Here is a 12,294-nt window from a genome sequence, read left to right as displayed (position 1 = left end):
TCCATCCTGATGGATGCGTGTAAGAAGCATCACGGCCGTCCGCTGCCATCCTTCTTGACCAGCCGGCCTGATGCAGTCTGCACTTCTTTGGCAGATACCAGCATGAGCTGCAGGGCTCCGTGGGGTCTAGGCCCGCTGCCCACCCAGAGCCGGGTGCTGACGTACAGCCGGGGCTTAAACATTACACTGCTCACTTTGTTTGCATTCCCCGCAGATCAAGGACACATTTTAAAACAGCAGCAGAAGGGCGAGCGAATGTGCAACTCGACCCTGTTTGAAAAGCAGTAATAACAGCCGTAAATACATTCTTTACGCGCTTATTGAACTTGAAGAGGAGAACTGCAGCAGACAAGCCAGTGCATCACGGTGGGAGGAATGACAGTTTTGTTTTTTCTTATGGGTATTAAAAAAGTTGAGGCATTAAGTTGAGATAAAGCAGCTGGCTTACTTAGAATGCTCAGAATGTGCATTTTTATAGTGCTCATACTCCTTAACAGCTTTAATCTAATGTGATGGATCAATTACCTATAATCTCTCTCAGAAAGACAATATTGTTTAATGAAAGGTCCTGACTGCTGGTTTTTGAAATTCTTTCACTCCTAAATATAGCTCATTCCATCAAAAGTAGCTCATAAAAAAAAAGAAAAACTTACTTGCAGGCATTTAGGAGTGGATGAGATGGAGGGAAAAGCTCTGAAAGTGTCGTGTAGCATGGAATTGCCACACTGTTGTAGAATCCCACCTTCAAAACAAAAGAGAAAACAACGTATGTGTTGCTTTTCTACAACAAGCTTCAGGAACAGTTTGATGACTTTATGCCAAGCAACACGTTACTCTGTCATCTCTGCATTGTTGAGCCTATTTATAATGAAGGAAAGAGAAACTGCACCCATGGCTAAATCTGAAAACTTAATAAATGATTCAGCAATTAAACAAATATGGTTTTCCCTCAGAACTATTAAAATGTCTTGTGCCCTTCTTTTTGAGGTGAGCAAAACTTACAAGGCTATTTATGTCTTGTAAAGAAGTAAATAAGATTAAACACTTAGAAAGATTTAATTATTTGACTCTAAATTAAGTTGATTATTAATATGAATATAGCAGAAACAGTAGATCTAAGCTTGCGTATTTAGCGTGCAAATGAGGAAAATTAAGCTTTAAATGGGTACAATTCTGACCACTAGAAGGCAACAAAGTGCTTCTGATATTCTAATAAGTACATGTCAAATATGTTTCAACAGGCATTAGGGGGAACAATAGGCCTCCCTGCTTCTCTGTGGTTTTTAAAATGGAGTCTCAAGGCAATAGTAATAAAAAATAAAATTACGAGAATAAAGTCATAATAATATGAGAATAAAGTTGTAATAATATAAAGATAAAGTCAGAATATTTTGAGAATAAAGTCATAATATTGAAACCTTATTTTCGTAATATCATGACCTTATTAAAGCAATTTTATTATTTTTATTTTCCTAGTGTAGACCTAAATCACTGTTGTATGTTTTAGCTGAACAATTGCAACAATTGTATACAGGTTAAGAAAGTTAAAATAAAAATAAAATAGTACCTATATTTCTTAACGAGGAGTTGGGATATAAAATTAGGGCCTTGACAGGTCAGACGCTTTATACAATTTGGCCACAAAATATCTGAGTGATGCATCAGTCAAGTTGTGTAATTAGAGTGAAGAGTATACAATTATATTCTGACTAGAACTGCTGTAAACAACTTGTGTGAATATTTTGTGGATTGCTTTAATAATCCTGTAAAGGTTCACAGGATTACTCTCTGATTTAACTTAGGTGCAAAATTAATTGAGCAAGCCAAGAGTGGGGGTTCTTCAAAAATTAATTTTTGCCTATTATGGTGAATGACAGTACACATATTGCCACCATTCGACACAAAGATTTGTAAAGAATCTGCAGATTCTGCCCTTTGTGTTATTAGTGACTACAGCTATCTGTTCTGAAATGTCTAAGTGTGGGAAGTTTTGTCCATAAATATTCAGTCTAAAAGTTTTAAAGTTCTATTTATTTTTCAAATTGTCCCTTTAATGCCAACAAAAACCCAAATTCAAATATGGTCTGCAACTATTTTCTTAAAATAGTATGTTAATCCTGTTCCGTCTCTGCCATTTGTGCTTTCCTCTCTCCACAGTCTTATGTTTACAGACTAAGTTCCCACCAGAGCATGCATGTCTCTTCTTTCTCTTTCTGTGTGTGTGTGTGGCGTACAGCACACATATATTCTGTGCTGGTCTTACTTGGCCCTGGGGAACCTCGTCCTTCTTGTCTCTGTCCATCATAGGGATCGGCTGAATTCCGATCTTCTTCATTTCATCTCCCTGAAGAGGAACAAAACAACAAGATACCTTTTATTTTGTACATACTGCGGTAAACCTCCTGACCACCTGACAGTTCTATTTTGGGTGATTGGGGTTGTAGGACATGCAAAGTTGCAGCACTATTTACAAGCAAGAATAGAGGCCTGACTGTTAAAACTGGAGGCATGATTGTGACACTGAAACTTTTTGAGCTCAAACAGTATCCCACTGTACCTCAGCCCAGAACTCAGCATAGATGTCGTTAGCTGTGAGTCGTGTGACTTGCCACCGTTTGGTAACAGAACACAGGTCACATGCTGTCATCATCAGACCAATCACACGGTCCCTGGAGGGGAGCAGAGCCTTGTTATATCCATGCAGAAGGAAACGAAAGCAGCTTTTAAGGACGCTTTTTCTGCGACTGGCATCCTGACCTGTGCGAATGGTTGTTCAGGTCCAGACCATGGGTGGTCAGGAGCTCCGTCAGCTGCTGGTGGTTGTTGAAGTAGAGGGCGAGGTCGGTGGCGATGATGGCCTTCCGGATGATCTCCAGCACCTGCTCGTACTCGCTGGAATTCAGGTTGGAGAAAATATTGTGCCCTTCCAGCTATGAAAAACAAAGAGATCAATAAAAAAGCAAAAGCTCCACTTATGAGGCGTTCAGCTCAGCTACACTGCAACAAGTTTTAATCAAAGGTTCATCTAAGCCCCAACCAGCGGATCATTGAGCATTCAAAATGAAGATCTTCGTAGCGGACTGTTAATCACCTTTTTATCAAATCAGCTGATCCAAAAAAAAACAAAAAACAAAGACAAGAGAAACTGGGGAGAAATACCAAATTGATAATTGGTATGATCAAAGAGTTGCCCAACCCTTCAAAAGTGATTCAATGAAAGAAAATCAGTGAAAGGTCAAAGGTTATGGATGCAAATGTGAAATGACCTATGCTCTTTGGTCCAGTACGAGAGCATCTCTTTTGCAGCACCACAACCAAACAGCAATCTCCAAAATTATTGCCACCTGTGGTAAAGATGTGCAAGAAGTAGAAATGTCTCCGTTAGAATTTTGATGCTTATTTCTGAGTTCTTGTTTTTCCTTCTCTGACTGTCTTTTCTTCTTCAGGATTTTTATATAAAAAGACACAGAAAATCCTTTTTTCCCCAGACGTTTTGTCAAGATGCGATTATTCCAATGTGACAAAAATAATTCTGGATTTATTGCATCTCAAATTAGCTTTTAGCATGGTTAGCATTACTAAAATACCTATGTCTGATGTTTGTGTATATTCCCCTAAAGAGAGTAGACCCTTACCTTAACTTTGTGACTCAGATTTCCAAAAAGCTGTCAACATTTTGAAATCAAACATGCTCCATAACAAACAGGTTGAAAGCTCAAAAGGAAAAAAAAAAAACATAGCAACTTTGATGTACTGTGGTCTGTCACTATTTTCTTTTTACAGAATTTGAACCAGGTGAATCTATAATGAGCTTTGGCTAGAAAATATTTGCAGACAAAGAAGGTTTGATTTCATCTTGGATGCAACTGTACAGTGTATATATGCGTATGTACAGTTTTGACTTAATTACTGCTCTTTTGAGTCTGTATACTCCAGTTAGTGATTAACCAATTACTAAATTAATTGACAATTATTTCATAATCAATTCATCACGATTAATCTGATTAATTGTTTCAGCCAAAAATAATTTCATATAAATTCTGATTATAATAAACTGATATCTTATTTACAGTGCACCGAGTGTATCGTAAAGGAGCTCTACCTGCAGGATGGAGACAGTCTGGGAGAAGTGGTGCTGCTCCATGGTGGAGGTGGAGTACAGAGCAGCCAGTGGATGGTCAAACTTCTGCAGGTATGTGTTGCTGTAACCTCGATGGTCCAGATCGTGACATAGACAGGCTACCAACAAACCCTTCTTCTGCAAAAGAAGGAGGCTCATTGGCAAGAAACGAAAGCGACTACAATTGATAATTAATCTTAATTATTGGCGCTTTTTTTTAATAAGCCAAGCGTGACACAAACCTCTAGCTCTGTGAAGATCCCGGTGGTTTTCTGCAGGATGACGAACATGCAGTGTGCCACTGTGACCGCGTGCTTCCAGTTGTGGTAGGGCACACGGCGGTAGTTTTTCCGCACTGACATGGTGAATCTGCAGAGCTTCTCCAGCTCAAAGCTGAACACATATAGAAAATAAAAAAGAAAAGATTACCAAGAGAATTAGAGACTAACAACGTCCTGCTTCCGTGGCATTACCTGGACTTTCCACAGGAGCTGTGAACCATGTAGATGAAGACGGCCGGCCAAATCTCCTCAAAGGGACTGATGTCAAACTGGAACCTGGAGGAAGACATAACATGATCAGCATGTAAACTCATCATTTTGTTCACAAACATTTGGCTTACACACAGAATCAGGATTTCATCCAGTGGCTTGCAAAATATTTATTTTTCACATGTTCACATTTCAACCACAAACTTTAATATATGCTACTGGGGATTCATATGACAGTAGCCAAAAATTATGAAGCGGAAGTAATAAAAATCTGAAAAGTGTAGCATGCAGTTCTCCTCAGCCCCTTTCAGAAGTCCAGCTGTTCAAACAGTTATCTAAAAATGTAAAGAGCCTAATACAATATTTCTTTGTTTTCTACTTGGTCGTCCATCTAAACTAGGACTTTGCGACCTTCAACTCCGGAACTGCAAGTGACTCTTTCAATGATGGTTCTTAATAACTTTCATTAAAAATGATAAAGAACAAGCTAATGTTTAAGAATATTGCTATAATAAAAAATGCATGTTTTAACACTTTTCTTCATGGAACAATTGCATTGGAGAATGACACTGAAAGTACCATCAATATTTTTCAGAACCATTTTCTTGTACTTAGGTTCACAACTACATGCTTCATTTTGTGCATTTTGTTTCTACAAATAACTTCCTGTAGAATATATCAATCTTCTTTTTCTATGGCTTTATTTATTTTAAAACCTAAAAACAGAAATAAAGTTATTGTTCTTTAAAAATAATTAATTTCCTACAGTAGACATTTTAAAAAATTATTTAAAATTATTTGTGTTTTTGGAAAATATTTTTCCAAAAACATTTGTGGCTCTATTGAGTCTTAACTAGGCAGAATAATTGTTATAAAGGTTGAAAAGTGCTGATATAAACTGACATGCTGGATAAAGAAGACTATTAATCAAAGAAACACTTAACAAGCCTTCTGGAGAACCTGCAGGGAATCGTGCTATATTATGAAATACGTTGGTGGCAGCATCATGCTATGAGACTGTTTTCTTAAAGCAGAGACAGGGAAGCTGGTCAGAGAGAGAAATAAATGCAGGGCAATACTAGAAGAAAACCTCAATAAAATGGTTAACAATCTGGAAAGACCTGAACATTTCCGTTCACACTCAGTCTGACCAAACTTGAGCTGTTTGGAAAGATTTCCATTTCTTGATGTGCAAAGCTTCTAATGCATGCCACCCTTTTCAGATATTTATCTGTACAAATATTTGAAATCCTTTCCCTTCCATTTCACAACAACTCTACTTGATTTTGCATCCCATAAACTCCAAATAAAACACAGCAAAAAGTGTGGTTGCAACGTGAAAACAATCCTTAAGGTTTAAAGGGTGTGAATACTTTTATTCACTCACGTTTCAATTTCTTTGTAAATGGGTTCAGGAAGGTTGAGCTGGGTGAGGGTCTTCCACTCCTCTGACGTGCAGATGCTGTGATAGGAAAGCTTTTCCATCGTCACTCTGTAGATGCATTCAGAGTGCCGGATCCTGTGGTACATCTGCAGAGAGACAGCGGCGAGGCCGCAGAGCGGGAATCGCTCTTTAAAATGTCAACACACACGCTGAACACTCGAGAGCAGTAAATCACACAGAAGCCCTGAGCATGATGTGAAACTCTTCATGCGTCACTGCTGTAATTTCACTAAAAGACGGCTTTTTCCCCGGCCTCCCTCCACATCTGGTTTGTGTCCCTGTCCCCCCGTGCAGACAAACGGGCGGTGGAAGCGGCCAGGTACAGGCGCCCGGGCCCCGTGTAAATCACTGCGAATCAGGAGCCGGCCAAAGTTACGTTTCCTAGAGATGTGGGGCATAAATCACAGCCAAACATAAATCCTGTCACTGGACGGATGCGAGAGAGCGCTCGTCTTAAAATATTAACATCCCGCATCAATTTTAAGACCAACTTTGTGACGCCGTTCCCTGCGTAAGCATGTCACATGGAGCCGACAGTGACTCGGGTCGCGCATTGAGCGGACAATTTGATAGACAGACCACACAATGCAAGAGCTGGGAGTTTAGTGTTATTCATGAAAGAGATAATCGTCAGTTTTTATTCATATTTCTAGGTAATGGAAACTACAAATAGAAACTGCAGTCTTGATGTGGAGGGAAATTATAATTACACAGTAGCACATAAGCTGCAACAAACATGAAGAGTGGAGAACGCTGAGGGTCAGCTGACAATAACCACCGATCTGGACTGTCACAGATTATTGTACCGTTTATCATTTATTGTGAAAAATTTGTTGATAAGAATTTTCTTTTGTCATCGTCACAATAAATTTCAATTAATGATGTTAAAGAAAAACCAAAACTAGCGGTATTATCAGAAATGTTTTTACTATTTTCCCCGCTATTGTCAAACAGATAGTGGGCAATCAGGAAATTTAAAAATATGATTAAATAAAGTTGCTTTGTGCAGGCTGTTTAGTGATATAAATCTCACTTTTTAAATATGTGGCATCATGGAGAAGCCTGTTTCAAATGGGAATATTTTTCGTGATCAATATTTGCGTTTGCTGTTTTTACAGTCATAAAGTTACCTACAAAAAGAAGTATTAAATAGTTGTTTTATTGTTTTTTTGCCATAATTTTTATCATTATCACAATAGTACCACAAAATATTGCCAGAAAATTTTAAGTCAATATCTCCCATCCCTTCAAGAGATTTTTAGGTATTCCATCAAAAACATTTAAGCTTGTGTGGGATACTCACATTTGCACAGTGTAAGGCCAGAGCACAAAAGACAGCAAACATCTTAAAGTTGTTCTCATCGGTGTTAGTGAAGGCACTTCCGCTTAGCTTGTTCACCATCTGCACCACACCGATAACGGTCCCCCTGCTCACAATGGGCATGCACAGGATGTTCCGTGTGGTGTAGCCAGTTTTGAGGTCTACCTCTCTATCAGAGAGCACATGAACAGAGAGAAAGGCATCAGTTTGACATTTAACTTCATGTTGCTTACAGGTTTAGACAAGTGGGTTTTGTTTGTGATTCTAACACATTCCACTTAATGATATTTAAACAATGAGATGATAAAGAGAGCAGTGATTTACCGGTTGAACCGTGGGTCTGCATAGGCATCTGGGATATTTAAGACTTCCCCTGTCCGAGCTACTTGGCCAGCTATTCCTTTGTCTATGGAAAACCTGCAGAGACACGAGATGGGAGAGTGGAAGCATTTATTGGATAAACATTAATTTAAAGAGCTATATGTGAACAAATATGATGATATCCTACAGTAAAGTCAGATATTATCTGAATGCTGTTCCTTGAAGTACTGATATATTCACTATATTTTGCAGAGACTTTATGTGACATAGCAAGACAAATATACTGGATAAACGTAAAGAGGAAAAAGAATTTATATATTTTTTCATTTTTTTGCACACTTAGAGGTGGATTTAATATTTAAATTTTGACTAGACCATTAATCACCCCAAAAGTACATTAAAGTTTGTGGTTGTGATGTTAATATTTTTTACAATACTGCAAAAACACAAAATCTTTTCAGGTGTCTTTTTTGGCCTAGTTTCTAGTGTAAATATCTTACCACACTTGAAATAACTCAAAACTAACATGTAAGTTACTTTCAACAAGATATAGGAGCTGTTTTAAGTCAATAATTAATTTGTCAATGATTCCTGATGGAAAAAATACTTGTTATAAATGAAATAATCTGCCAGTGGAACAAGTGGAACATTTTATAACTTATAATATGAGAAAAATGCATAGTAAGATTTTGTGTTTTTTGCAGTGTGTTGGTCAATAACACAATCACCCCAAAAAACACATTAATCTTTGTGTTTGTGATGTTAATATTTATGAAGTGACTTTTTTTCTCACTTGCTTTTACCACAAAACATTAGTGATTTAAGTACAGGAATCTGTCTTTCAAGATGAAATCTAAAACATAAAAATACAAATCTGAAAACCACTTCAGAGTTAGAGTATAGGATGAAAAGGTTATAAACCTTATTTCTTTTGTTTTCCTAAACACAGGTTTGCCTTCCTTCTCCTCCCCGATGTCGAACAGGTCGGAGTACAGTTCTTTGTTGCTGTGATCTACCTGGAAGAGCGCACATCTGTCTGCATTCACCAGGTTTTTTGCATATATCTGTAAAGCAAAAGAAGGGGCACATCATTTTATAGATGGTTAAACCAACAAGGAATCATCAGTTTAGTGTTAGTGACTAACATACTACTGGTTTAATCTTTGTTGGAAGAAATAAGCTGGTTATTCAAAGTTGATCATTTTACAGTTTCAATCTGATGACACCCAACCAATAATTTTAGCCAGAGGAGACGTTAGAGGAAGAACTCCCCTCAAAATAATCATATTTTATTGGTTATAAATATTTTTATAGAGTCAATTTCCCTAATATAGCTGTAAAGAAAAACTGATAAAGCATAAGTCAGACTCACCATAATATGTTCAAGTAGAGAATCTATTGCCACAATGTTATCAAAGTATGTTCTGTGCAAAAAGAAAACAACACATTGAGATATTTTAACAAACAAAGCTCTGCTGACTTTCACATTAAAATTGTAAACGCTACAATCCTGCTTAAGCTAATCCACATTTGTTGTGTTGTAGACACAAATTTCAGAGCTTTTTATTAGGATTTTATGTGACACACCAACATAAGGTTGGTGTATTAGTACAAAAAGCAAATGCACACCAGCCAGAGTTTTTTTTTTTAAGCAAAGACAAAATTATTTTTTACCATCATGGTTGACTTTTGTTGTCACATAAAAATCCATCAAATATACACATTATGTACAAGTTTGTGGTTGTAATGTAACAAAATGTGGAAAAGTTTCAGGAGTATTAATATGTTTGCAGTGCACTATAAGTTTGTTAAAATATAATTATTACTCCTACTGCGTAAACACAATGTTTATTTAGGACTTGTGTTGTCGTGAATGCAGTTAAATCGCTGCCACACTTGAAAAAATTTTCAAATTTTAGGATCATGGTGTAAAAACAAACTTCACAGGTTTTCAGCAGCTTTCATTAAGAGTTACAGAAGCAGATCTCAGTGCAGCTCTTACTTTGACACATCTAGTAGGAAGTCATTAAGCTCAGTCTGTTTGGCAAGGCCTCTGCACATCTAATAAAGAAAAATAGGTCAGGATCAGACACACAGATGTATGAAGAACTTTCTCTTTTCTTTTCTCAAAACACATCCAGCATGTTCTGTAAGCGAAGCGGCTCACTGTCTACAAACAGGCTCGCGGGCCGTCTTCTCGTGTCTGTAACAACGGAGTGTGTCAGCAGCAAGCAGCGCTTTGGAGCTAACCGAGGCTCAGAGGTCCACTGTGGCCAGAGCTGCAGTGGGACACCGTTCCTCTGGGGTACTATGTTATCTTTTTCATAAAACATAATGACGTCTCAGGGGAGATGTTTGTTGAACGCATGGTCTTGTTGATTGGACTGGGCATACTGACAACCCGGTTCCTGTACACAGTGGATTTCCCCAGTGCAGAACCAGAACAAACAATGTCATCCAGAAGCATAATAAACGGTAGGGTACACCTTGTTGCCAGAGGCTCAGGAGGAGAACTGCAGCACATCTGTTAGAGGGGGCAAGCTCAAATTCAGATCAGATCTGTATGCAGGCATGCCTACCTGTACTTGATGAATGGCAACAGATGCCCAAGCTAAATTTGCTGTTGCAACCTGCAAAAAAAAAAAAAAAAAAAAAAGGTAAACTTAGTTTTAAAGTTCTGGAGACAGAAAATCAATAAATTCAAGCCACCTGGACACATTTTGACATTTTTAAAACAGTCACAGTCAAGCTAGCTCTCTCACAAATTCAGTGCAGCTCTGCATACTCAGCTAAAATCCTACAGAAAAGCATCACATGCTTGCTGTTCTGGTTTCTGCTTACAGAGCTTTAATGTTTCGCAGATTTATTTGGAAAACAAACAAACTGCATGCAACCTGTGCAGCTGCAAAGGTAGTGGAAAAAGGTACTCCCATCAGGATGTGGTGTAAATGAGACTCAATGTGAGAGCTGTAGAACCAACATGATGAAGTGGCAAGAAGTCAAATCGAACACATGCAGGTTAATCTAGCTTACACGGGTATAAGATTTGTATCCATCTCAACATATAGGATTTTGTATTATTTTTCAACTAATTACAAACAAACAAAAACTTTGTTGGGATTTTTAAACTTATTGCCCTGCATATTAAGAGTTTGTAGCTACAATAACTCTTTTGTACCAGTTAAAAAACAAGCGAAATAACAAAAGAGAAAAAGAAAATACAAATAACATCCGATTTTAAGTTCCAAACACAACCCGTTTAATGAGTAATAGGTTGTCAAAAATGATTTTCAGTAGCTGCAAAAGTGAACACCACTCACATTTTTCTACCGTAAAAACATTTCTACTTTCTAAAAATTTGAAAACTATCAGCAACAGCTTGGATATTAAATGTTACAGCTGTTGTCATTCAGTGAAACACAATAAAGCAACCTAATTACCTCAGAAGGTTATAAATATTTGCAATAGACGTCTAGTGATAGTTGTCAGTATTTAAAGCAGCGCAGCGTCTTTACGTTGCTCTCGGCTTCACCCCTCTTCTACCAGGATCTTGGGCACATTTCAATTCATTCTGCTTCATTCACCCTTATTTAAAAAGTTGCAGGTGTCCTTGTTCTGATTTGGGCTGACCTCTTGGTGTCTTAGGTTGAAAGGATCCCTGCCCCAGTGCCGATGTAGCTCCAGGATGGCGATGAGGTCCCCAATGGCAGTGAGGATGGGGAGACACAGGACAGAGTGAACATGGATCCCTGAGTCCTGCCCTGTGCCGTCCGGAAATCGCTCGTCCTGCAAATACAGAGAGACCCGTCCAAATGTCTACCCAACTAAACTGCATGTGTGTTACAACAGTGTATCATAGGAAAGCCTACAGCCATGCACAAAAATGTGACTTGCATTCTACATTCAACTGCTTGGGTTGTTTGATTGACTTGTTTGCTGAGATTTGTTTAGACTGGTGGATTTCCCGTCACAAAAGATCTTTGTTGATATTTTCTTCTGGAATCTGTTTTAGAAATTTTCCTGTTCAGACTGACTTCAAGCTGGAAAAGTCCCTGGTTTGTCAAATTCTGTTCTCTAATCAAAACAGGCAAATTAGCCTGGAAGTTACAATGAAAATATACATCATGTTTTCTGCTTATGGTGCAAATATTCATAACCTCTATAACGTTTCTTACAAATTTTGTCATTTTGTAACCACAAACTTGATTATTAATTATTAGGATCTAATGTGATGAACCATCACAAAGAAGTGGATAATTGTGAAGAAGAGGAAGAAAGAAAATTCATACTTAGTTTTCAAAGAAGAAAAATCATTCATGCATTTGTATTCAGTCCCTCAGCAGCTTGGAAATGGAAAAATTTACCCCTTCATCTTTACAAAACTAGCCAAAGCTCAGTCAGGCTGCATGAAGAACATTTACAAAGCACTATTTTTAAATCTTGCCATTGATTCTCAGATGGATTTGGGACTGAATTTGATCTAAACCATGCCACCAACAGGTTTTCTTCCAGGACTTTCCTGTTTTTTAGTCACATCAAACTGCCTCTCTACTCTGACCAGTTTTTCTGCACCTGCTAAAGGAAAGCAACCCACACC

At 37.9% G+C, this 12,294-nt stretch overlaps 1 protein-coding gene across 7 annotated transcripts in view; it reads right to left on the bottom strand.

The window, feature by feature from the left end:
• pde10a (phosphodiesterase 10A) overlaps positions 1 to 12,294 on the bottom strand; it is an 87,912-nt gene that overhangs the window by 5,362 nt on the left and 70,256 nt on the right. For 6 of the 7 annotated variants that reach the window (XM_028006088.1, XM_028006087.1, XM_028006089.1 and 3 more), the window contains 15 exons: positions 11,328 to 11,483; positions 10,277 to 10,327; positions 9,700 to 9,758; positions 9,070 to 9,121; positions 8,619 to 8,761; positions 7,701 to 7,793; positions 7,359 to 7,545; positions 5,999 to 6,141; positions 4,594 to 4,677; positions 4,363 to 4,513; positions 4,103 to 4,258; positions 2,758 to 2,930; positions 2,558 to 2,669; positions 2,264 to 2,344; positions 654 to 742 (listed from right to left, as the gene is read on the bottom strand). In XM_028006088.1, coding sequence (XP_027861889.1) covers positions 654 to 742; positions 2,264 to 2,344; positions 2,558 to 2,669; positions 2,758 to 2,930; positions 4,103 to 4,258; positions 4,363 to 4,513; positions 4,594 to 4,677; positions 5,999 to 6,141; positions 7,359 to 7,545; positions 7,701 to 7,793; positions 8,619 to 8,761; positions 9,070 to 9,121; positions 9,700 to 9,758; positions 10,277 to 10,327; positions 11,328 to 11,483 — 1,730 coding nt within the window. The remainder of the gene's footprint in view (positions 1 to 653; positions 743 to 2,263; positions 2,345 to 2,557; positions 2,670 to 2,757; positions 2,931 to 4,102; positions 4,259 to 4,362; positions 4,514 to 4,593; positions 4,678 to 5,998; positions 6,142 to 7,358; positions 7,546 to 7,700; positions 7,794 to 8,618; positions 8,762 to 9,069; positions 9,122 to 9,699; positions 9,759 to 10,276; positions 10,328 to 11,327; positions 11,484 to 12,294) is intronic. The other variant, XM_028006086.1, reaches the window with a different exon arrangement.

Source organism: Xiphophorus couchianus, chromosome 22 (genome assembly GCF_001444195.1).
Source record: "Xiphophorus couchianus chromosome 22, X_couchianus-1.0, whole genome shotgun sequence".
NCBI lineage: Eukaryota > Metazoa > Chordata > Actinopteri > Cyprinodontiformes > Poeciliidae > Xiphophorus > Xiphophorus couchianus.
This window is presented reverse-complemented; position numbering and strand designations above follow the sequence as displayed.